This window comes from Trachypithecus francoisi, unplaced genomic scaffold, assembly GCF_009764315.1.
Source record: "Trachypithecus francoisi isolate TF-2019V2 unplaced genomic scaffold, Tfra_2.0 Contig01580, whole genome shotgun sequence".
NCBI lineage: Eukaryota > Metazoa > Chordata > Mammalia > Primates > Cercopithecidae > Trachypithecus > Trachypithecus francoisi.
Window position 1 is genome coordinate 1,630,149 of NW_022681443.1, and position 24,552 is coordinate 1,654,700.

Genomic DNA, 24,552 nt, shown 5'->3' on the forward strand with positions numbered 1-24,552 from the left:
GAAAGACTTAATCAAAGCATGATGTCTCTAAAAGATGACTTATGCTGGCAATGAATTCCTTTTAAAACAGCATCATACTTAAGTTTATTTTTCTTTACACAATTATAGAATTCAGGCAGACAAAGAGACATACACGGAGTTTTCCATTTTTAATATTTGGTTAAACAAAATACATCTTTTGTAAACAAACCCAGCACAAGGCCAACAACAAAAAGGAATAAAAGCAAGAAAAAAAGCCTAGGGTTGCCCGTTACTGGGCATCAGGGTCAGGCCTGTTCACTTCCTTAAAGGAAGTGGGGCTTTTTGCCCTTGGGCATCAGCATGGGTCCCTGTTCCTAAGCACCAGGATTGGATATGAACAGAGAAACCAGCCCTGAAATGTTTAAGCGTCTTTGCATATCCCATTGGCTCATGGACTCCAAGTGCATGGGGACTCTTTGAAGTGCCATTTGCACAGGCCCAAGCAGATTTGTGGAGAGGAGTTTCCTCCTCTTCCCAAGAAATGGCTTACTATTTCTGACAGTGCCAGTGGCCCCAAGGTCCTGCTTGTGACAATCAGCACGGTTGGCTGTAACGTCTGGCTGGTGGTGGTTGGAATGTCATTGTACAGGGCGGGGAAAGAGCTCCCTGTGGTGCCAAGCAGGTCTGGTGTAGAAAATGATGCAGAAGAGACTGCGGCCGGTTGCTGAGAAGACATAATGCAGTAGCCGCTTGGTGGCCTATTACTCAGCATAAAAAAAATGGCCTTGTTGGATTGAAGATACATGTGCAGAAAAAGTGCTGGTGTCAACATGCACTCCAGTCACAGGGGAAAAAAGCCTCAGCTTTACCCCGTTAAGCTTGCTCAGGATCAACATGCAAGCCCCAGGCTGGCTTTGCTGCTGGAGAGAAGTCTGGCCAGTGGGGCAGCTCTCAGACCCATCGAGATCATTGATCTGAGGGCCAGCGGGTCACCCCTGCCTGCCCACCTGCCTTGAGGCAACCACATCCACTCTGGAGACACGCGTGTGGTATGATACTTATTTCTCCTCTTTTGTTTTCCAAAGTTACAAGAGAAAAGTGGCCTACAACTATTTCAAGAGGTAGGGGCAGGTTGAACTTCCATCGATACATAAAGGAAATGACATAAAGGTGACCAACCCAGGTCCTATTCCATCCATCCAGTACAGAACCACCCAACCTGAGCTTGGCACTAGAGTGGCAGCCTCCGAGCCTAGAGCGTCTACTGAATTCTGGCTGTCCCTATTCCAAGCAGCTTATCTTCACAATACTTTCCCCACCCAACTCTGCCCCAAATTAGTGGAATTTGATGGCAAAGGCAGACTTTTTTTTTCTGATTTTGCCAGAGTAAGTAAACTGGGAAAACTGCTCTTTGGCTTCTCTTTTGTCCCAGAGCCTCCTAAATCAATGCTGCAAAATGGTAGGGACAACACCGGAGTGAAGAAACCAAGCCACCCCGTGGCTGGCCCAGTTTGGCTTTAGCCACATCCTGTTTGGTATCTTACTTCATACTGGAGTATTAGCATAGAATATTAATTTTTCATTATAAAACTCTGCCGGGTGCAGTGGCTCATGCCTATAATCCCAGCACTTTGGGAGGCCAAGGCAGGCAGATCACCTGAGGTCGGGAGTTCGAGACCAGCCTGACCAACATGGAGAAACCCTGTCTCTACTAAAAATACAAAATTAGCCGGGCGTGGTGGCAGGCGCCTGTAATCCCAGCTACTCGGAAAGCTGAGGCAGGAAAATTGCTTGAACCAGGAGGCGGAGGTTGCAGTGAGCCGAGATCATGTCATTGCACTCCAGCCTGGGCAACAAGAGTGAAACTCAGTCTCAAAAAACAACAATCCTCCATGTATGGCCATAAACCACCCTTAAACCCGGGGATAAGGGTTGGAGACAGCTCACTACCGCTGCTAGGGTTCTGGACATGGTTTCCTGAGAGACCTTTATGCTCTGGGTCCTTCAAACCAGTCACATGGGGTCTGTGTGCACTATCTTCAGACCCACTGTTTTCAGACCCAGACAGGACGGAAAGTGGAGGCAGCATCTCTAGGTGAGTGTGGAGCAGCAGTGACAACTCAGCAGAACCTATGTCAAGTCCTCATAGAAAAGGGAAAATAAGCTAGGATTCCCTCCCCGCTCCACTTTCTCTTCTCTTAAATAAAACAAGGGTTTGTGACCGCTGGCCTTGAGTGCACAGAGCTCCTACCTTCCTTGCCCAGGAACAAAACACTGGGTAGTTCTTACAACAGTCCACACGTCTGTCCTATTGCACTGTCAGATCTGAAGGGGAAAAACCCGATGAGATGTTTGGGGAAGTGGGAAGGGCAGACCCACTGCAGAGGCCACACCACATCACAGAGGACTGAAGGGGCTGAGGCGAGAGGGAGGTTGGGGAGAACTGCTACACGTCAGTCCTCCAACTCTGATGAGCCTCTACCTCTTCTGGTACCACCAGCAGGAGTTCACAGTTCTTTCCTCGCAAATGATGTTTTAGAAACTTCCTATGGAAAAAGAGACAGAAAAAATGAAATACTGGCAAGTTGCAAATTCCAGTCTCAGGACCACAAAGTCACCTGAAACCTCACTATACCCGTGGCAGTCCAAAACACATTCCTGCAGTCATCTGGTTTTGGAGGGTTCCACGTTTGGTTACCCTCCAATCTTTCCAGTTAAAATTCCAACCTGAATTTTTGCTCATCCTTATAGTTACTGCCAACAGTAGCTGGATCTGTGAATAACAGTACCCAAAGTACTATAAAGGACTTTTTTTGGTTTGTCTGTCTGGAAACGGAGTTTTGCTCGTCGCCTGGGCTGCAGTGCAATGGCATGATCTTGGCTTACTGCAATATCTCCCTTCCGGGTTCAAACGATTCTCCTGCCTCAGCCTCCTGACCAGCTGGGATTATAGGCGCCCACCACCACGCCTGGCTAATTTTTGTATTTTTAGTAGAGACGGAGTTTCACCATGTTGGCAAGACTGGTCTCGAACTCCTGATCTCAGGTGATCCACCCACCTTGGCCTCCCAAAGTGCTGGGATTACAGGCGTGAGCCACCGCCTCTAAAGGACTTTTATAAATGTTCTTTGGTCCTAGGGAAATTCAGTCCTCCTTGGCCTGAATGTCTGTCTTCCTTTCTATGAACTGGTAACTACTGTCTCAGTTGTCTTAAATGGAGAGAACATTACAATGCCAGCCCCACCAGACCAGAAGGTTGGTATCTCAGGCTGTGCATCTTCCCTACCAAAAGGACTTAAAAGTACTGATGGGCCATCGAAGATTAGGGTCAGGTCCAAGACACTATGATTCTATGATTCTAAGGAAGGCAGGGAGAGAATCCAAGGGCACAGGAATTTCATTTCCTTTGTCAAATAACCAGACATGAGCTCAGTGTCCCCAACATAAGAAATGAAGCAGCCTAGCGCCTTCGTCACAACAGGTGCTGATTACCTGAGCTCGCTCTCGCCTCCAATCCACTCGGGCATCTTGAGTTTGGAGTCGAGGTTGTAGTAGGCCCCTCCCACCTCTCGGACACAGATCCAGTGCTGCCTTTTGAGGGGCAGTTTCAGTGGACCCCAGCATAGGCTGGAGGGCAGATTCATGATGAAGCCCATGACATTAGTGAGGGCAATGACACCGACATCCCTGCAGGGGAGAGATGGTGGCAGACTCTGAGGCAGCACACTCCCCAAGGTTCCCTGGCTGTAATACCACAAATGGCTACCTCCCCACTCATGCCATGAGCCCAAGTACTAAAAGCTTATACCACAACCGTGCTGTTCTCCATCAAGCCAAGCCTGATTCAGATTACCTGCGCTTGTCCCACCAAACAGCTTCATAGCCTTTGGTCTGAAGTGCTGCCATAATGACATTCACATCGTAGTTGCCATTTCCCAGCATGCTCTTCTTGTGAGGTGTCACCATGGTGTTTGGAGACAACCTACCAATGTGAAAAGAGGAGGCTGAGACTTGCTGGGCTGGCTAACCCCTCCTGACCCTGCACTACCGGGGGTGAACACTTTACATCACTGCCCCTGGAAGTTAAGTTTCCCCACATTCAAGTGAAATTTCCCCAGCTTCTACCTAAGTATTTTGTAAGTGTTCCATGAAGGAGCCTCACTTATGAAATCCCAGCCTCCTGCAGCCTTTCTGCAGTCTTCCTCCCGATACTGATCTTCCTGCCTCATGCAAGCCTTTTTTTTCAACACTGGAAAATAGGATTCAATATTTTCACTTGCATGGATAGTAACTGTGGTCACTCCTGCTTTCTATTTAAGGCATGTACACTTGGTAATCATTAATCATTAAATACTGAAAGGCATACAGGAGCCTAGACAGGTGACACAAATGTATCAACTGGGGTTGGACATAAGGCAATAAAAAGCAGTGAGGCCTATGTGAAACTGGAATGCATGACCCACCTAAAGGCAATGTGTGTGTGTGTGTGTGTGTGTGTGTGGTACTTGAATAAATTATTCTTAAAATACCCAATAAATGAACTGAAAAAAAAGTTGTGCCCAGCAAACAAAACTCAGCTGCAGCACTGGTTTGCCCACCCAGCTTGAAGTCATTTACTTCCAGGGTTCTTTTGCCAGTCTATATTTCAAGACAAGGTCCATGCTGAAGGCATTTCTAATCCTATTAGTTTGCTTTCATAAACTTATCAGGCCAGGAGCTGAGGAAAGGCCATTTTGAAGGAAGGGTTCAAGGGCGATATCTTTGGGCTTTGTGTGAAGGGGAGAAAGGGAAGTGTGGTGAGTTCCTCAGGACATAAAGTGCATGTTTAAGAGGCTACTACATGCCATCTCCAGAAAAGAATCAAGACATTAGGCCAAGGATGTCAACTCTAAAAAACTTAAGAAATCTTGTAAAGTGTTTTTTAAATTTTTCTGTGCACAGCAAAAATACTGGTATTTTTTTTCTTTTCTTTTCTTTTTTTTTTTGAGTCAGAGTCTTGCTCTGTCGCTCAGGCTGGAGTGCAATGGTGCGATCTCAGCTCACTGCAACCTCCGTCTCCTGGGTTCAAGCGATTCTCCTGCCTCAGCTTCCCAAGTAGCTGGGATTACAGGTGCCCGCCACCATGCCCAGCTAATTTTTGTATTTTTAGTTGAGACGGGGTTTCACTGTGTTGGCCAGGCTGGTCTCAAACTCCTGACCTTGTGATCCACCCACCTCAGCCTCTCAAAGTGCTGAGATTATAGGCGTGAGTCACTGTACCCAGCAATACTGGTATTTTTCAAATATAAAACATACTCCTGGCCAGGCACAGTGGCTCATGCCTGTAATTCCAGCACTCTGGGAGGGTGAGGTGGGCAGATCACTTGAGGTCAGGAGTTCAAGACCAGCCTGGGTAACGTGGTGAAACTCCGTCTCTACTAAAAATACAAAAATTAGCCACGTGTGGTGGTGCACGCCTGTAGTTCCAACTACTTAGGAGACTGAGGCAGCAAACTGCTTGAACATAAGGAGGCAGAGACTGCAGTGAGCCGAGATTGCACCATTGCATCCAGCCTGGGTGACACAGTGAGACTCCATCTCAAAAACAAAAACAAAAACAAAAACAAAAAAAATCCATGCTCCTGGCTGGGGGTGGTGGCTCGCGCCTGCAATCCCAGCACTTTGGAAGGCCAAGGTGGGAGGATCACTTGAGCCTGGGAGTTAAAGACCAGCCTGGGCAACATGGCAAAACGCTGTCTCTGCAAAAAAATACAAAAATTAGGTGGGCATGGTGGCATGTACCTGTGGTCCCAGTTACTTGGAAGGCTGAGGTGGGAAGATCACCTGAGCCAGGCAAGTTAAGGCTGTGGGGAGCCATGACTGCACTCCAGCCTGGGTGACAGAGTAAGACCCTGTCTCAAAAAAAAAAAAAAAAAAAAAAAAAACCCAAAATTAAAAACAACAAACATACTGCTGCTACACTGCTTAAAACCTTCCAATGGCACCTAGAGCACTTAAATACACTCTAACTACTTCCATTGGCCTGCAAGGCCCTCAAGGTCCTGAAGATCTCATCTCTTACCTTTTATTACACTGACCTTCTTACTGTTCTCTAAAAACAAAGCTCTTTTTCTCACTGTGCACTCATGCACTCACTCACTGTTCCTGCTGTCTAAAATGTTCTTTCTGTAGTTCCTTATTGTTTGGGTGTCAAATGTTACTGCCATAGAGAGGCCTTTTCTTTTCTTTTTGTGACACAGAGTCTGGCTCTGTTGCCCAGGCTGGAGTGCAATGGAGCCATCTCAGCTCACTGCAACCTCCAGAGAGGCCTTTTCTTGACCACCCAACCATAAGTTTCTCCCAGTCACCACCTCACATCAACCTTTTGATTTAATTACAGTCCTGTCACTACCAGATGGGTTTCTCATTGGTCTGTTTTTCTACACCAGACTGACAGCAGGGGCCTTGACTATCTGAAAGCTACATTGCTAGGGCCTAAAGAGTGCCTGGCACAAGACAGGTGCTCAAGGAATGTCTGCTGAAATGTTCAGTGTTTATTTCTGTTATCCTTCTCTTTCCCTGTAAACATTAGTAATTGACTCTTAAAAGGGCTTATATGTTTATCTCCAGGGCTAGCAAAGAAATCGGCAACCAAACTTTATCCTACCTGTAATAATAACTACCACTTATTGAAAAACCTTTGTGCCAAGCACTATAAGGTACTTTAATTTGCATTTCATTTAATCTTCACAATAAACCTATGAGGATGTGAATTATTTCTATTGTATAGGTCCATAAAAGTGAGGTTTGGTGGTTTTAACTGACCTGCCCATGAGCACTTACAAGTGACAGAACTAGGATCCAACCTTGGATTCATCTGAACCCAAAGTTACGTTTTGCTATCTTACAGCAAGGACCCAAGTATCAGAGTGGCAGGGGGTGGGGGCTTGAAAAGAGGAGAGGCCAGCTACATCCCTGAGGCCCAGGGCTGAAACATAGCTTAAAAAGACAAAGGCTCTCACATGGGTTCTTGCACATTTGGATTAAATGAGAACACAATGCCAGGTGTAGTGGCCCACGCCTGCCATCCCAGCACTTTGGGAGACCAAGGTGGGAGGATCACTTGAGGCCAGGAGTTTGAGACCAGCCTGGCCAACATGGTGAAACCCTGTCTCTACTAAAAATACAAAAAAATTAGCCAGGTGTGGTGGTGGGTGCCTGTAATCTCAGCTACTTGGGAGGCTGAGGCAGGAGAATCGCTTGAACCTGGGAGGCAGAGGTTGCAGTGAGCCGAGATTGTGCCATTGCACTCCAGCCTGGGCAACAAGAGCAAAACTCTGTCTTAAAAAAAAAAAAAAAAAAAAAGGGAGGCCGACGCAGGCGGATCACGAGGTCATGAGATCAAGACCATCCTAGCTAACACGGTGAAATCCCGTCTCTACTAAAAATACAAAAAATTAGCCGGACGCGGTGGCGGGCGCCTGTAGTCCCAGCTACTCAGGAGGCTGAGGCAGGAGAATGGTGTGAACCCGGGAGGCGGAGCTTGCAGTGAGCCGAGATCGCGCCACTGCACTCCAGCCTGGGTGACAGAGTGAGACTCCGCCTCAAAAAAAAAAAAAAAAAAAAGAGAACACATATGAAAGAAGGGCTAGCCCCAGATATAATTGGTTCTTTTCTCTTTCCCAAGCTTCTAATAGCTTCTCGTTCCTTTCAGTGAAGTCTCTGACCAGTACATGAATGAAGGCTCCAACAAAATGCTGGGTCTTCCCCCTCATTCACCATCAAACTCCCTACCAGGCTCAAACCTTAGAGCAGCGCTTCCCAAGAGTGCTCCTGGAGATGCCATTTCCATGTTCATTAACAGAGGATTCCAGAAGGCAGCCAATCCAGTAACAGCTGAATGAACCAAGTAGGTAAATGGGTTTCCTGCAGAATTCTTGGAGTCCCTAACATGCTAATCTTCACCTTCAGTCTCAAGGAAAGCGGGTTATAAAATATGTTTCAGTTTCCAAACAAATCTGACCACACACTTGTTTTGAGGTATACCTTACAGAACCAGGGTTCCAATGATCTTTCTTCCCTGTCCTTCTTCTTCTGTCTTGGATTCAAATCCGTTCCTATTACCACTCCATCTCTCTCCTAACCAGAGGCTCCTCACCTCATACCTTGACTTTTGAAACAGATTTCTAAATTGATTACCTTGCTTCCAAGTGTTCCTTCCACCAATTCAGCCTCTATGCTCCTGCCAAATTCACCAAGGCATCAATTCACTTCCCCTTGTATACACAGGAACTGACAATGGTGCCAACTGCCTGGCTGGCCAGTTCTACACCTCCTGGCCCCACTTGGCCAGCTATATCCCTCTCATTGGGCTTAGTGCACTTTAGGCACCATGATCATATGGTCTTTATTCTATTTTTTCTTCCTCTCTCACCTAGGCTGGATTACAGTGGTGTGACTGTGGCTCACTATAGCCCCAAACTCCTGGGCTCAACTGATCCTCCTGTCTCAGCCTCCCTCTTGAGCCACTGTGCCAGCAGCCTCTATTCTTTTATCCTATTTCCTGTTCCAAGCCAAATCCTACAGCTTCTTCACACCCCATCTCTTCCATAGGATCTTCCCTGGATCCTCTATGAAAAAGGAGGGTGAGGACCATACATATCTGTGTTCATATCCAAGCACCATCAACACTAACTGTGAAATTTAATCTCCATGCCTGTTACTTTGCCTGTAAAAATGGAAATAATTACTATTTTATAGAACTGTTGGAGAATTCAGTTATTTTATATATGTTTAACCAAACACTAAATTCCTGGATAGTTCTTTACTCTATATCCCTCACAGCTAGGCACTGGCAACTCAACACATGGTGGGCAATCTGAACACAGGAAATGTTGAGAGTAGCTTCCATCTCATTCTAGAGGAATGGTCATTTGAATAAGTGGGGCTCACCCAGTGTATTCACCACACCAGCACTTGCTTGTACTTTAACAGTAATCAAGTGGCCACTGTGTTAACTGCTTTTATGAGGTTTATCACTTCCAGCCATCTTGATACCATAAACATGGAAGCTGAGGTGCAAAGGTTATGGTGATTTGCATAGTCAGGCATAGCTGTTGAGTGGCAGGGCTAGGATTCAGCCTCTACCTTAAACAATACTGAACAGTGCTCTGGATATTTCAACACACCAGTCCCACTGAGTTCCGTGGGATCCTGATGATTCCAGTGGAAAGTATTCTTGAGACTCCTTGGCAAACTCCTGTTCAGGACTGTCTTAATGATTTCCATAGAAATTCTGGGCTACAGCTCTGCAGACTCTTGCACAAGCTGACCCAGTGTCCCTCCGCTGGGATAGAGAGGGTTGAAGAGATGCCTGCACGCCTGCTTTTGTTTTCAGGCTGGACTGCGAAGTTTCCTCTCTCTTGGCCCCTCTCTCTTTGCCCACCCAGCTTTCATCACAAACCTCGGATCCTGCTGCCAGGAGTCCCTTCTGGACTGCAGACATTTTCCAACAGTGTAATTTCTTTCTAGCGGAAGGACCCTCAGAAAGCAATCAGAGGGGTGCGGAGTAAAAATAAATCAAGTTCTTGTGACTCAGTTTGGGACAGAAGCCGAGAGTCTTCAGCAATAAAGTTTCTTTCAAATTCATGCAAAACAGGACACTTAGCCCCCACATAGTAATTCCTGGTCATTCATGAGTGGAGAAAACAATAATCCAGACAGTGACCTCCTCAAATGTTCTGTTGGAGAGTTTCTAGAATCCCTCTTCCACTCACCAGAAGAGCAGAGGAAGGCTTGGAAGGGTAGAGAGCCTGAGGAATCACCTTCAAACCCGCCACCATCAATCAAATCAAAGGAAACCACAGCACCCACCCCCAGAGCCCTGGCTAGGCGGAAATTTTAAGATCAATTTGGCCTTCCTCAATGAGCAGAATGTGCTGAGTAGATCATTTCTCCTCTGATCAGCCTTTCTCAATTAATCTCCCACAAGCCTCATACCCTGTTGTGTGAAAGTATTCCTGGCTTCAGGAGTTGGCTCCCTGCTCTCTCTGGATGGGTCTCAAATGTTGAGTGGGGGAGCAGAAGCCCTCACTCTGTCTCACCACTGTATTGACCTGCCTCCTCCCCTTGGCCCCTCTCTCTTTGCCAACCCAGCTTTCATCACAAACCTCGGATCCTGCTGCCAGGAGTCCCTTCTGGACTGCAGACATTTCATTCACTTGAACATGAGCACCAAGCTACATGCCAGCCACTGGCTGTGGGGGTACAACCGTGAAACAGTCCTACTGGTTCTTACCCTCAAAGGGCTCAGGGTCAAATCAGAGACACAGAAATGTAAACAGATCAAAACAGCCTGGCAAGCACCATTTAACAGAAATATTAACAGGCTAGGTGCAGTGGCTCACGCCTGTAATCCTAGCACTTTGGGAGGCCAAGGCAGGTGGATCACTTGAGCTCAGGAGTTCGAGACCAGCCTGGGAACATGGCAAAACCCATCTCTACCAAAAGTAAAATAAATAATTAGCTGGGCATGGTGGCACATGCCTGTGGTCCCAGCTACTCAGGAGGCTGAAGTGGGAGGATCGCTTAAGCCTGGGAGGTGGAGGTTTCAGTGAGCTAAGATCGCACCACTGCACTCCAGCCTGGGTGAAGGTAAGACCCCAACTCAAAAATTTAAAAAAAAGAAAAAAAAAGTATATATATAAAGAGTTGTATGAATAAGCCCACTCAGTTCACACTTTTCAGATCCCTTTTGTGAGTAAAGTCCTTTCACATTCATCACCTTGTTTGTTCCAGACACCTCTGTGAGGTAGGTGAGGCAGATTTATTTCACAGATAAACAAAAACGCTTCCCACTGAACTCTTCAGAGCTGTGCTGTCCAATATGGTAGCCAATTTCTGCGTGTTATTTAGATTTAATTAAATTTAAATAAAAAGGCCGGGCGCGGTGGCTCAAGCCTGTAATCCCAGCACTTTGGGAGGCCGAGACGGGCGGATCACAAGGTCAGGAGATCGAGACCATCCTGGCGAACACAGTGAAACCCGTCTCTACTAAAAATACAAAAAACTAGCCGGGCGAGGTGGCGGGCGCCTGTAGTCCCAGCCACTCGGGAGGCTGAGGCAGGAGAATGGCGTAAACCGGGAGGCGGAGCTTGCAGTGAGCTGAGATCCGGCCACTGCACTCCAGCCTGGGCGACAGAGCGAGACTCCGTCTCAAAAAAAAAAAAAAAAAAAAAAAAAAAAAAAAAAAAAATTAAATAAAAGTTAAAATACAAAAATAAAAAAAAAGGAATTCTGGGCTACAAAGTGAGCCTCTCACTTCTGTCATCACAGTCAGAAGTTAGAGCCATGAGATGTGAAGTGATGTAAAAGTGAAAAGATGGGCCGCATGCGGTGGCTCATACCTGTAATCCCAGCACTTTGGGAGGCTGAGGTGGGCGGATCACGAGGTGAGGAGATCGAGACCATCCTGGCTAACATGGTGAAACCCCATCTCTACTAAAAATACAAAAAATTAGCTGGGCATGGTGGTGGGCGCCTGTAGTCCCAGCTACTCGGGAGGCTGAGGCAGGAGAATGGCCTGAACCCAGGAGGCAGAGCTTGCAGTGAGCCGAGATCGTGCCACTGCACTCCAGCCTGGGAGACAGAGTGAGAGACTCCGTCTCAGGAAAAAAAAAAAAAAAAAAAAAGTGAAAAGACGGGCTCTAGTCTAGGTCTCCCCACTGTCTGTGTCCTCAGATAAGTCCCTGTTCCGCTCTCATGGTTTCCACTGTGTCTGACTATGGTGATGAATTTAGATATTAATGAAAAAAGGAAATGGAAGACATTTCATCAAGATTCTTTTCCCCACCCTAATTCTTTCTTTCCTTATCAGATCTGAAGAGATGTGACATCAGAAAATATAGCTCAGAACTTCCTGATGTTTCTAAATCAGGCATAGGTCAAAGAGCTAGGCACACATTAGTAATCTGTAGGTGTTAGCTATTATTACTACGTGTTTGCCTAGCCCTTGGACAAGAGAATTCAAGTCTCTAGAGGTTAATACTTAACAACAACTTTTCTCAGTTATAATCACCCACTTTTAAATGTAGCCCCTTCTACCTGCTCAGGGACTATGTAATGGGGAGGCTGGAATAGTCGCCCTCTGTGGTAGAGAATGCTAGTCGTTCACCAATATCCCCAATCTCTTTGTCCCTTCCAACTTTCTTTTTTTTTTTTTGAGACGGAGTCTCGCTCTGTCTCCCGGGCTGGAGTGCAGTGGCCGGATCTCAGCTCACTGCAAGCTCCGCCTCCCGGGTTTACGCCATTCTCTTGCCTCAGCCTCCCGAATAGCTGGGACTACAGGCGCCCGCCACCTCGCCCGGCTAGTTTTTTGTTTGTTTGTTTTTTTTTTAAGTAGAGATGGGGTTTCACCGTGTTAGCCAGGATGGTCTCGATCTCCTGACCTCATGATCTGCCCGTCTCAGCCTCCCAAAGTGATAGGATTACAGGCTTGAGCCACGGCGCCCAGACCCCTTCCAACTTTCATTAGATTTTTTTCCCTTGATACCAAGCTACTTTTTGCCTAGATTTTTCTTTTTTCGAGATAGGGTCTTACTCTTTTGCCCAGGCTGGAGTGCAGTGGCACGAACATGGCTCACTGCAGCCTCGACCTCCTGGGCTCAAGTCATCCTCCCATCTCAGCCTCCCAAGTAGCTGGACTACAGAACTACAGGCCCCCATACCCAGCTAATTTTTAAATTTTTTTGTAGAGATAGGGTCTCACCATGTTGCCCAGGCCGGTCTCAAACTGCTGGGCTGAAGTCATCCACCCAACTCAGCCTCCCAAAGTACTGCGATTACAGGCATAAGCCACCAAGCCCAGCTCTGGATAAATTTTAATATTAAATATCCAAGACTGGGCGTGGTGGCTCACTCCTACAATCCTAGCATTTTGGGAGGCCAAGGTGGGTGTATCACGAGGTTAGGAGTTCAAGACCAGCCTGGCCAACATGGTGAAACCCCGTCTCTACTGAAAATACAAAAATTAGCCAGACGTGGTGGCGGGCGTCTATAATCTCAGCTACTCGGGAGACTGAGGCAGGATTCCTTGAACCCGGGAGGTGGAAGTTGCAGTGAGCTGAGATCATGCCACTGCACTCCAGCCTGGGCAGACAGAGCAAGACTCCATCTCGGGTGGGGGGAAAAATCCTATTTGGGAGAGGAATGCAGAGAAATCAGAGGATGCAAGAATCAGATCACTTAAAAACTGGGATGAGTCTAGTGAAAATGTTTCAGGCCTGAGTATTTTCAAAACAACCTAGCAAAGCTGCCATCATATAATTTGATCTACGCGGACTGCCAGGCACTATGAGGCACCATAGAAAAAACAAGTCGAACAGCCCTCAGCCTCTGAGAATCATATAATTTGATTCTATGACCCTTTTTTTTCAAACCGTAGACACTTTTTTTTTTTGAGAGATGGGAGTCTCACTCTGTCACCCAGGCTGGAGTACAGTGGTGTGAATGTGGGCTCACTGCAACCTCCACCTTACGGGTTCAAGTGATTCTCCTGCCTCAGTTTCCTGAGCAGCTGGGACGACAGGCGTGTGCCACCACGCCCAGCTGATTTTTGTCTTTTTTAGTAGAGACATGGTTTTGCTATATGTTGGCCAGGCTGGACTCAAACTCCTGACCTCAGGTGATCTGCCCGCCTCTGCCTCCCAGAGTGCTGGGATTACAGGGGTGAGCCACTGTGCCTGGCCCACATTCTTTACATAAAATGATGAGATCGAATATCTACATCTGTATACATATACACTGATGACAATTGCCCAGTTTATCTTTTCTCCAATTTCACAGGTTGAAAACAGATGCTTTTTAAACAAATGACCTCTTTTTGCAGATGTTACCACTATGTTCAAATCCCGGACCAAGCCTCTGACACACCTGACTCCTCTCTTCCCTGTCCTTGTTGCCGCCATGTTGAGTCATTAGCTTAGCTCTGAGTTCCTATTCATTTCTAAGCATGAATCATCTCATATCCACAACTCTGTTAAAACTCCACCCTGCTTTTGTATTTTGCTTCTTTTTTCTGGCTAAAATTCAACTGCTAGGATGAACTTCCTCTCAACAAATAGTGCTTATCAACATTTCCCTCCCATTTCTACCATTCACTAGCCACACTTTAAAACAGCATAGAATTATTTCTGCTAAGGTTCAAATTAATCACTTTTCACTTTTTAATTGCCCTAAATGCCAGGGTTCTAACTTCACTTAAATGTAATCTCAAGGCTTGGTTAAAGGATAGCTGAGAAGTGCTTCTCAGGGGCTGAGGCCTGTTCGACTTGTTTTCTCTATGGTGCCTCACAGTGCCTGGCACTCTGCAGGCAGCTAGTCAGTGTTTGTTTAAAAAATTCCATCTTCTCTCCCTCACCTCTTCTCCCTTTGCTTTTTCCTCTAGATTCCTTTCACATTTCTTTATTTTTTGTTCCTACCTATTCATACATTCTTTCAATATAAAATACTCTACGCAGAATTCCACTTCTGGAATTGGGACAGAATACATGCCCTTATGTGCTGGCTTGCCAGCACTTTTTGGATCTTTTTATTATGCTGCTAGAATTGGGGAGTGCAGTACAATTCGCCAAAGCTTCAAAAGGAATAGGATCTTGGTTCCATGTGGGCGTTTAGCAAATATTTACCATTCCTGTATTCAGGAGAACACAGCTGAGAAACTCCTGTTATCATCCACACACGCTTGATGAACATAGTCCAGAATGTCAGTACTGGCCCAGCTCAGCAGCTGGAGGAACAGCTACTGACGGCACTCTATAGGCCCTTCCAGTACTCGAGAAACAGGAGAGCGGTTAGTGGGGCGGGTTCTAGAGTCACAAGGCGTGGGGCCAAATCCTGCCATCAGTAGCTATGAACTCTCTGTGCCATGATTTCCTCATCTGGAAAAATGGGCAGCAACAGAATCCATCTTGGAAGATCAGTATGAGGACTGAGTGAACACAAGGAAAGCACTCAGAATAGTGTTTTGCAGCAAGTGTTCATACGTGTTAGTGATCCCATCATTATTCCCATAGTCAGATCGGGGCCAAATGTACAGAAGTGAAAACTTTTCTACCAAAGTGTGACTGGATACACAGAATCTTGTTTCTGGAATTTATTTACCAGTGGGTGAAACTGGGCAAATCGCCTAAAATGAATCCTAGTTTCCTAAGTTCATCACTGATGAGGTTGTTGCAAGATTGTTTGTACATATCACAAAGTACTAAGCACATTCAGGTATTCACCCTGAGTCCTTTCTTCTCCCTGGTTTTAGATCAGGAAATAATTTACAAATATCTGATTAGGAGTAGGAGAAATACTAATGGCTAGCCAAAAGGAAGCAATCCAATGTACTGGGTTCTCCTTTCAGTGACATGACCTGATGATCTGAGACAACTTATCTCCCAGTGCACCAGGTCCTGAAGAGTCAATTCTACTAGTGGCCAGATAATGGCCATGATGCAAATAACATATTTACTCTGGTAAGGCATTACTCCGGTTACTACTGGCATTGGAAAAGAATTACTCTCATCATAGTTTTGTCTGCATCTGGGGATTAACATTCTTCCTTTTTTTTTTTTTTTTTTTGAGACGGAGTCTCGCTCTGCCGCCCAGGCTGGAGTGCAGTGGCCGGATCTCAGCTCACTGCAAGCTCCGCCTCCCAGGTTTACGCCATTCTCCTGCCTCAGCCTCCCGAGTAGCTGGGACTACAGGCGCCTGCCACCTCGCCCGGCTAGTTTTTTGTATTTTTTTAGTAGAGATGGGATTTCACCGTGTTAGCCAGGATGGTCTCGATCTCCTGACCTCGTGATCCACCCGTCTCAGCCTCCCAAAGTGCTGGGATTACAAGCTTGAGCCACGGCGCCCGGCCTGGGGATTAACATTCTTCTAAGAGTAGGCCTCTGGCTCTTTCAGGCCAAATGGTCCATACCTGTGTTTTACAAATCACCCCAAATAGGTTGCTTCCAGCCGTAATTCTGGTCCCTATGTGGCAATAATTTCATTTCCAAACTAAGAGAGTAAGAAAAAGGTCTTCTGGAATTGCCAATACGCACTGCTTGAAGAACCCTTGAGCTTCTCTGCAGTGAGGACTGCGTGGGCCTAACCCTTTCTAGTTGAGGTCATCAGGCAAGATCACCACCACCTGAGTTGCTATGGACTGCAGATATGCTGTTGTGTCCATCAAGACATCACAGAACTGACTCTCAAAGCCTTTAAAGTAATTCTAGAAAAGCAAAGCAAAGAGAAAAAAGCTGAGCTTTTTTTTTTTTTTTCCTGAGACCTGTCACCCAGGCTGGAGTGCAGTGGCACAATCTCGGCTCACTGCAACCTCCACTTCCCAAGTTCACGCGATTCTCCTGCCTCAGCCTCCCAACTAGCTGGGACAAGCGTGCACCACCACACCCGACTTAATTTTTTTATTTTTAGTAGAGACAAGGTTTCACCATGTTGGCCAGGCTGGTCTCAAACTCCTGAACTCAGGTGATCCGCCTTCCTCGGCCTCCCAAAGTGCTGGGATTACACCGTGCTTGGCCAAAAGCTGAACCTCTACTAACCTGTGAGGTGGCATTTGTTCTAAATGGGTAAGAAAGGCCATCTAGAATAAAGGAGAAAGAGGCGATCTGGAGTCAACTTCAAATTATAACTTTGCTATTTAAGCTATTTGGACATATTACCTGACCTTTCTATCAGTAAAATACAGGCAGTGAAATGACTGTTAGGAGGGCTACACAAAGCAATGTACGAACAGCACCACTGCCAGCACATGGCTTCACAGAAAAGCTGAGCACTGTGTATACCTCTTGCTTGTGGTAGTCACCACATTCCACCTTTGATGACAGGTGACTGAACGTGTACGTATCTGGTCCCATTTCTAGACTGTAAACTCCTCGGCAGCAGAACTTTAGAGGCATTGTAGCATAGTGGTCAACAGCATAGATGTAAGAATTCAACCCCAGCTCCAAGTCTTGTTACCTTGAGCAAAGTACGGAACTAAATGTGTCTTCATCAGTAAAATGGAAATAACACCACGTATTAACACGTATTCCATGGGATTGTTGAGCAGATCACTCAAGAAAACACAGCCGAGAATATGAGCACTTTCCCAGCCCACAGTAAGTGCCCGATACATGGTAGTGATTATCTTTTCCTGTCTTGTGTCCCTTATACCTGCTAACGGCATCTAGCTAATACCTATAGATTTAAAGGTTTATGAAACTGAAACATTGTCCCACCCACAGAAATCCAGAAATATCAGTAATTATCAAGATGCCAAGGAGAAGGGTCCCCTACCTCTGGAAAATCTCTTGCAGCGTATCCCGGGTGAAGGCATTGCTGTCCTGGAAGACATTATTGAGGGCGTGGAGGGCACAAAGCTCCCTGCGCTGTTTCTCATGGTAGATTTGTGGGGGTGCTGCCTGGGGCAGCTCCAATGATTCAGATTTGGCCTTGTCTCCTTTCCATGGCACACAACTCATGTTTTTTGTTTTAGGTTCCAGAGATGGCTATAAACACCCCACTCTTTCCTCCAGAGGAAGAATGTAAGCTTCTCAGTCTTTTCCGGGTTCCTGAGGTCCACCTTATTCTCTGGTGTCCATGATTTATGCTTTGTCACTGGGAGAAAGGACTGGAATCAAAAGGAAAAAAAAAACCCACCTCTTTTCTCTTCTCAATAGAAAAATAACTTTTGGATTGCTTTCATTTTGCTACCACTGTCAAAGTGCAGAATTAAAAAAAAAAAAAAAACCATAAAATGTAAGATCTTGTTTCCGTTCCCCCACCCTTCCCTCCCACCCCCCTCAAAACTCCCCACGATTTTCTTGCTGTTTCCCTCTGCAAATGCCAGGCCTCAAAGCAGGAGGACCGAACAGCATCGGTCACATCGCTCCTTTTCTTCCATTTCTTTCGAACCACGATGCCACTGACTCGGTAGACAAGGCCTGGGTGGCGGATGAAGCGCACGAGTCGAGCAGCTAGCGCGGGCCGGCAGGCGTGGGACCGCGAGCCGCGCGGGGGCCTCGGGGGCAGCCCTCCATCCCCTTGGGTACGGTAGGGCCCGCAGGGCGCGGCTCCCTCGGAAAGCGCGGACTCTCGCCCTCTGGCCGCGGCCCTGCGGAGAAAGAGACAACTCTGGTCAGCGGGGAGCGGGAGCGGGAAGTGCGCGGCGAGGCCGGCCCCTGCCCGAGGGAAGGTTCCCTCCGCGCGGCGACGGTTTGTCCCGCAAGGGGTGGGGCCGGACAGTCAGCCTCGCGCTCCCGAGCCCTGACCCACCCGGTTCGCCGCTCCTACACCAGCCTCCCCACCCGTCACGTGAGCGCAGGCCCAGACGCCCTTCCGCCGCGCCCCCGGCCGCAGACCCCAGCGCCGTGGGGACCGCTCAACGCCGGCCGCCCCCTCACCGCCGACAGCCGCCACCTGGAGTGAGGGCCGCCAACTGGGCCGCGCGGGCGGGCGCGCGCACCTGAGCCCGACGTCAGCGGCCCCCGCCCGGCGCGTGCTCCGGAAACGCCCTCCGGCGCCGTCCTCGCTCCTCCCAGCCGTGGCGTCACGCCTAACGTAAGTCTGACGTCATCGGCACCGGCCTGGGAGCCGCGGACGCCGGGCGTGTACGAGCACAGTTGAACGGTTGGGGTGTGGCAGAGGCATTGGGTGTGGGGCTGCGGGCTGCGGAGCTCGGCGGCGGCCGGCAGGATTGAGGTCCAGCCGCTCGGCTCCGCGCGGTCTCTGGCGGGGCGGGTTGGGGCGGCCTGAGGGAGTCCTGCAGGCCAGCAGCTGCCGTCCGCGGCTTTCAGCACCCCTCCCCTCTCTGGACCGGGCTTCTCGGCCGAGCGTTCTCGCCCCTTCTGCGTTGGCTGTTTTCTGTATGGCTAACGTGCGGCCCACCAGGGGGGATTTTGAAGCACCTGATTCAGTCGGGGGCAAATTGCCTTGGTTATTGGGCCGGACCGTGCCGCACTGTCCAGGGAGCGCCAAGGGTAGGTGCCTCGCTGGGAATCACATTTCAAGTGGAAAGGAGACTCCTGTTGCAGTTCCGTGTTGTCGCATTTCGGTTCACTACACACAAGCCACTGCCCTCTTGTCTGGGGGCTCCCCGCTCATCTCACGGTGGCTTTCCTCTCTGCAGAGACCTCTGCGCGAAGTATACCGAAGCGCATTGTGTGCGTCGTCCGGAAACGGCGAACTGCTCGCAGTCCCACGTGGATTTCATTTTTTTCCCTTTACTTAGGGTGCGTGGTAGGCATCAGTATCCACCTTAGCTGCCCTCCTTTTGGGTTTTTCGTAAAACTGGAAAAACGAGAAGAAATTGCACTTTAAATTTAGTTTGTTTTTGTTTATTTTTGAGACGGAGTTTCATTCTTGTAGCCAAGGCTGAATTGTAATGGGGCGAGCTCAGCTTACTGCAATCTCCACCTCCTGGGCTCAAGCGATTCTCCTGGCTCAGCCACCCGCGTAGCTGGGATTGCAGGCCCCTGCCACTTACCCAGGGCTAATTTTTGTATTTTTAGTAGAGACGGGGTTTCACCATGTTGGCCAGGCTAGCCTCGAACTCTTGAGATCCAACCGTCTCGGCCTCCCAAAGTGCTGGGATTACAAGCGTGAGCCACCACGCCCGGCCTAAAGTTTTATTTATTTTTGAGACAGGGTCTTGCTCTGTTTCCCGGGCTGGAGTGCAGTGGCGCGATCACGGCTCACCCGCAGCCTCGACCTCCTGGGCTCAAGCGATCTTCCTGCCTCAGCCTGCTGAGTAACTGGGGCTATAGGCATACACCACCACACCTGGCTCATTTTTATTTTTATTTTTGTAGAGATAGGGTTTCACCACGTTGCTCAAATTGGTCTCGAACTCTTTCCTGGGCTCAAGTGATCCGCCCGTCTCAGCCTCCCAAAGTGTTAGGATTACAGGTGTGAGCCACCGCACCTGGCAAACGCGACTTTTTTTTTTTTTTTGAGGTGGAGTTTCACTCCATTGCCCAGGCTGGAGTGCAGTGGCGTGATCTCAGCTCACTGCAAGCTTCGCCTCCCGGGTTCACGCCATTCTCCTGCCTCAGCCTCCTGAGTAGCTGGAACTACAGGTGCCCACCACCACGCCCAGCTAATTTTTTGTATTTTTAGTAGAGACGGGGTTTCACTATGTTAGCCAGGATGGTCTTGATCTCCTGACCTCGTGATCCGCCCGCGTCAGCCTCCCAAAGTGTTGGGATTACAGGCCCGGCCCAAACGCGGCTGTTTTAACACCATTACACTCAATGTTATAATTTAACACGCTGGAGTGCCTGCCACAGGGTGAGGAGCCCTCTGGCTGTGTCCAGCCAACTTATGAATTACCTTAAATTTTTGTGGCCTGGTGTGGTGGCTCACCCCTGTAAAAATTAGCCAGGCATGGTGGCGGTCGCCTGTAGTCCCAGCTACTCAGGAGGCTGAGGCAGGAGAATGGCGTGAACCCGGGAGGCGGAGCTTGCAGTGAGCGGAGATCCTGCCACTGCACTCCAGCCTGAGGACAGAGCGAGACTCTGTCTCAAAAAAAAAAAATTGTAAGCACGGCTGTGGTTATATTTACATATGAATAGTTTGAGGGCTTGCTGTGCAGCAATCACTGTTCTAAGTGCTTTACATATATTCGTTTGCAGCTGATTTAATCCTGTTAGATACTTTATTTATTCAAAGGAGAAAACAAGCTCTGAGAAGTTAACTTGCTTAAGGTCCCATACATATGGTATGTGAACCCAGTATATAGTGAATACAGAATTTGAACCTAGGCTCCAACTTTTCTTTAGAAAGACGTGTAGATGGGTAGGGTAAGGAATTCCCTCTTTAAAATGTCATAATAGAGTTCCCTGTTCAATTCAAAAGTACCTACTCTGAGAGTTCTTTTCTGGGTAAAGGCTATAGTGCAAAGGGCATGTTTTTTAGTTCGCTATCAGCCGTCAGCACATTTTGGACTTGAACTCTTTTTTTTTTTTTTTTGAGACGGAGGAGCTTCGCTCTTGTTGCCCCGGCTGGAGTGCAATGACTCAATCTCTGCTCACTGTAACCTCTGCCTCCCGGGTTCAAGCCATTCTTCTGCCTCAGCCTCCTGAGCAGCTGGGATTACAGGCATGCACCACCACACCCGGCTGATTTTGTATTTTTAGTAGAGACGGGGTTTCTCCATGTTGGTCAGGCTGGTCTCGAACTCCGGACTTCAAGTGATCTGCCACTTAGCCTCCCAAAGTGTTCAGTTTACAGGCATGAGCCACCGCGCCCGGCCGACTTGAACTCTTTGGAAGAGCCAGTTGGTGAGATGCTATCAATCTGGGCCATATAGGAAAAGCCAAAGTCTGTTTCTTAAAATTTTTACTCTCAATACAATACAACACTTCTGGTCACCAAAATGTGTGGATTTCTCCCCACCAGCAACCCATCAGTTCTGCAGGGGACACCAGCTGGATGTCCTCTGGTTCAATTCAATTAGTCTCACACTGTCTACCTGGAGATACTGTCAGATCCCAGTGGTTAAGGGCTCAGTCCTACAAGACTGTGCCCCTCCTTCAGAAGCCAGTTATGAGTTCAGGCCTCCAGTACTTTGTTTTGTTTTGCTTTGTTTTGTTTGTGAGACGGAATCTCACTCTGTTGCCCAAGCTTGAGTGCAGTCATGTGATCTTGGCTCACTGCAACCTCTGCCCTCCCATGTCCAAGGGATTCTCCTGTCTCAGCCTCCAGAGTAGCTGGGATTACAGGCGCATGCCACCATGCCCAGCTAACTTTTGTATTTCTGGTAGAGACGGCATTTCACCATGTTGGCCAGGCTGGTCTCGAAATCCTGACCTCCAGTGATCCACCCGTCTCAGCCTCCCAAAGTGCTGGGATTACAAGTGTGAGCCACTGCTCCTAGCCCATATAGGATGGTGGTGAGCAATTTGGCAAGGAAGAAATTAAAAAGCACATAAGAACAGTATCAAGACCATTGGACTCAGATGACTTCCTGTCCAAGATTCCCAGCTGTGTTTGTGCAAATAAGACTTGATAGTAAGCTGGGCGTGGTGACTCACGCCTGTAATTCCAGCACTTTGGGAGGCCGAGACGGGCGGATCACCAGAGGTTGGGAGTTCGAGACCACTCTGATCAACATGGAGAAACCCTGTCTTTACTAAAAATACAGAATTAGCTGGGTGTGGTGGCACATGCCTGTAATCCCAGCTGCTCAGGAGGCTGACGCAGGAGACTTGCTTGAACCCAGGAGGCAGAGGTTGCGGTGAGCCGGAGATCGCACCACTGCACTCCAGCCTGGGCAACAAGAGCGAAACTCCGTCTCAAAATAAAATTAAAAAAAAAAAAAAACAAAAAACAAAAAAACGGCTTGATAGTAGTGGAAAACAGGGACAAGAAGACTCTTTCTTCTCAGGTAGATCCCCAAAACTGAAAGCCATTTTCAATCCTGCCACTTGCTCACTAAAGATTTAGGGTTTAGGTCTAAACCCTAAATCTTGGATTCCTTATCTTCTCAAACATGCTCTTGTTTGCTTGATGCCTGGAACGAGTGGCCAAGGCCGACGTTATTAGACGTTGGTTAATCCCTAATTTCGCCAAGCAATGACGGCTTAGGGTTTTCCGGCTTTTGAAACAGGAATTCAAGACTAAAACTTGTGTTGATGGCATTTTGGGTTGGGGCTTTTCACAACTGATGACTCTGGAAAAATAACCCATGGGAAACTACCTTATGAGACCCTAGATCTCGGTTTAGCAGTTCACCACAAAAGTGGTGAGCTGTTTTTTTGGCTTTTAATTTTAGCTGCTTGCCTCTGTTTTTAGTTCGTGTGATTGTCTCCGCAAAGGCAGTGAATGTAGAATTCTCCCTAAGGTCAGCATTTAATTATTGCCTCACTCTGGCTGCTATAGTATTACAACTCTTGGAACGTACAGCATCGATCCTACTATTAAAGTTGCCTGGAGCATGCCAGCACGTTGGACATCGGCGTTCCAGCGACTGCCTCAGTCACTGAATCGAGTGGGAGGCTCATTTTGCAGTTTACTATCTCCGTGAGCGGGTCCAGGCGCGGGACCTGTTCTATGACTCGATTGGGTCCTGCCCTTGTCCGTCATCGGAAGGCTTACAGCGCCTACTGTTTTGCAGTACGATTTGCAGGTTCAGCACCGCCTATGGAAACAAGGCGAGTGAAGGGGCGTTGAGAAGTAACGTTGTTTGTATCTCTCTCCTCATTGGATGGCTGCTGTGTCAGTCACACTCTTCTCTGCTTCCGTTGGCGGGAAGGCTTCAGGCGGGTAGCAGGGACTCGGTACTGCCCCCTCCCAAGCTGGGAGCAGGGCGCGTGACGTCTCAGACATTTGTTGTTGGGGTTTGCGCCTCATTAATTATTCATTAGGTACTTGAAAGCTCTGCAGGGATTGGTGGCTGAGAGGCCTGGTCGACTGTTTCTTAGCTAGAGATACGCGTCACCCAGTACGCGGCTGGAGTTTTGCATAAATTATTCCGATAAGGAGCGGGGCGGGGCTCTGTGCATAGATTAGTCAAATGAGCCGGGGAGGGAGGGAAGCCGGCTACGAATTAGCCTAAGTTATTAAAGATGGCGGCGGAGCGCAATCGCTCCGCGATGGACTCGCCGGTCCCGGCCTCTATGTTCGCCCCCGAGCCCAGCTCCCCGGGGGCGGCCAGGGCCGCGGCGGCCGCCGCCCGACTCCACGGCGGCTTTGACTCGGACTGCAGCGAGGACGGCGAGGCGCTCAACGGCGAGCCAGAGCTGGACCTCACCAGCAAGGTAGGCCCGGGCGGCGGCGGCGGGCGCTGAGGGGAGCGGGCGGCGGGCCGAGCAGTCTCCGGGCCGAGCAGTCTCCGGGCGACGGCGGGGCCAGCGGCCGTCCTCTCCGCGGGGAGCGCGGAATGGGAGGAAGGGGCCGAGCCCGCCCACCTGCTGGTCCCCGGGACGTGCTGGGGCTTGCGGCGCGAGGGGCCGTCACCATGGTCCCCGCACCCACCTTGGCTCCCCGCGTCGCCAGCCCAGCCTCCCGCCCTCCCGTCTCCCGCCGAGATCGTAACCCCTCGGCTCTGCCACGTGGAACGGGGGTGCCCTATGCCGGCAGCGCTGCGCGCGGTCCTTGTCCCCGCTCAGTGCCCCTCCCCGTTCTTCGGGTCCCGCTTGAGGGGATTGGGAGACCTGGAATCTCCTCTCCCTGGACCGCGCGGGACAGCAGAAGGGCGAGGGGGCCCGGGCAGGGGGCCGATACGCTCGCGAAGACAGGTAGTCGAAAGGCAGGGCAGGGTGGCAGCCGCGTCTCTTCCCAGACTCGGGAAAGGAAACAGAAAGTAGTCGCTCAGCTGGGGACGAGCATGTCCGAGAATGTCTACTTTTCGAGGCCACCCGAAACAAAATGGAAAGATGGGTAGGCTCCTTAGTCTCGCTATCCTGGGAGTGGAAGCTCATCTTGTATGAGTAGAGCAGTGAAGGACGTTTAAAACCGTGTCTTCTGAGCTGTCGAGAAGGTAGGCAGGAATTAAGGGCTCGCCAACGGCTTGACATTGTGAAGAACAGAAAAGTAAATATAAGATGTGACTGGTGTTTTGAAAGTGCTTAACGTTCCTTA

General features: G+C 48.8%; 2 protein-coding genes across 8 annotated transcripts in view; one reads left to right on the forward strand and one right to left on the reverse strand.

Moving 5' to 3' along the window:
- Positions 1–130: 130 nt before the first annotated feature.
- On the reverse strand, positions 131–18,533 carry JOSD1 (Josephin domain containing 1). Of its 6 annotated transcripts, none has more exons than XM_033189636.1 (5): positions 18,437–18,533; positions 17,269–18,085; positions 3,815–3,943; positions 3,454–3,648; positions 131–2,507 (listed from the first exon to the last, which is right to left on the reverse strand). In XM_033189636.1, the coding sequence occupies exons 2-5, from the start codon at positions 17,451–17,453 to the stop codon at positions 2,408–2,410; spliced, it is 609 nt and encodes a 202-aa protein (XP_033045527.1). In that variant the 5' UTR covers positions 17,454–18,085; positions 18,437–18,533; the 3' UTR covers positions 131–2,407. The 6 variants fall into 6 exon arrangements, with proteins under 6 accessions (XP_033045527.1, XP_033045506.1, XP_033045553.1 ...); XM_033189615.1 differs by having other exon boundaries at positions 18,375–18,522; XM_033189662.1 differs by having other exon boundaries at positions 18,391–18,480.
- A 4,776-nt stretch (positions 18,534–23,309) lies between these two features.
- GTPBP1 (GTP binding protein 1) overlaps positions 23,310–24,552 on the forward strand; it is a 29,085-nt gene continuing 27,842 nt past the window's right edge. The window contains exon 1 of one of the 2 annotated variants that reach the window (XM_033189786.1): positions 23,310–23,729. In XM_033189786.1, the coding sequence (XP_033045677.1) occupies positions 23,538–23,729 (192 nt within the window). In that variant the 5' untranslated portion in view covers positions 23,310–23,537. The remainder of the gene's footprint in view (positions 23,730–24,552) is intronic. The other variant, XM_033189793.1, reaches the window with a different exon arrangement.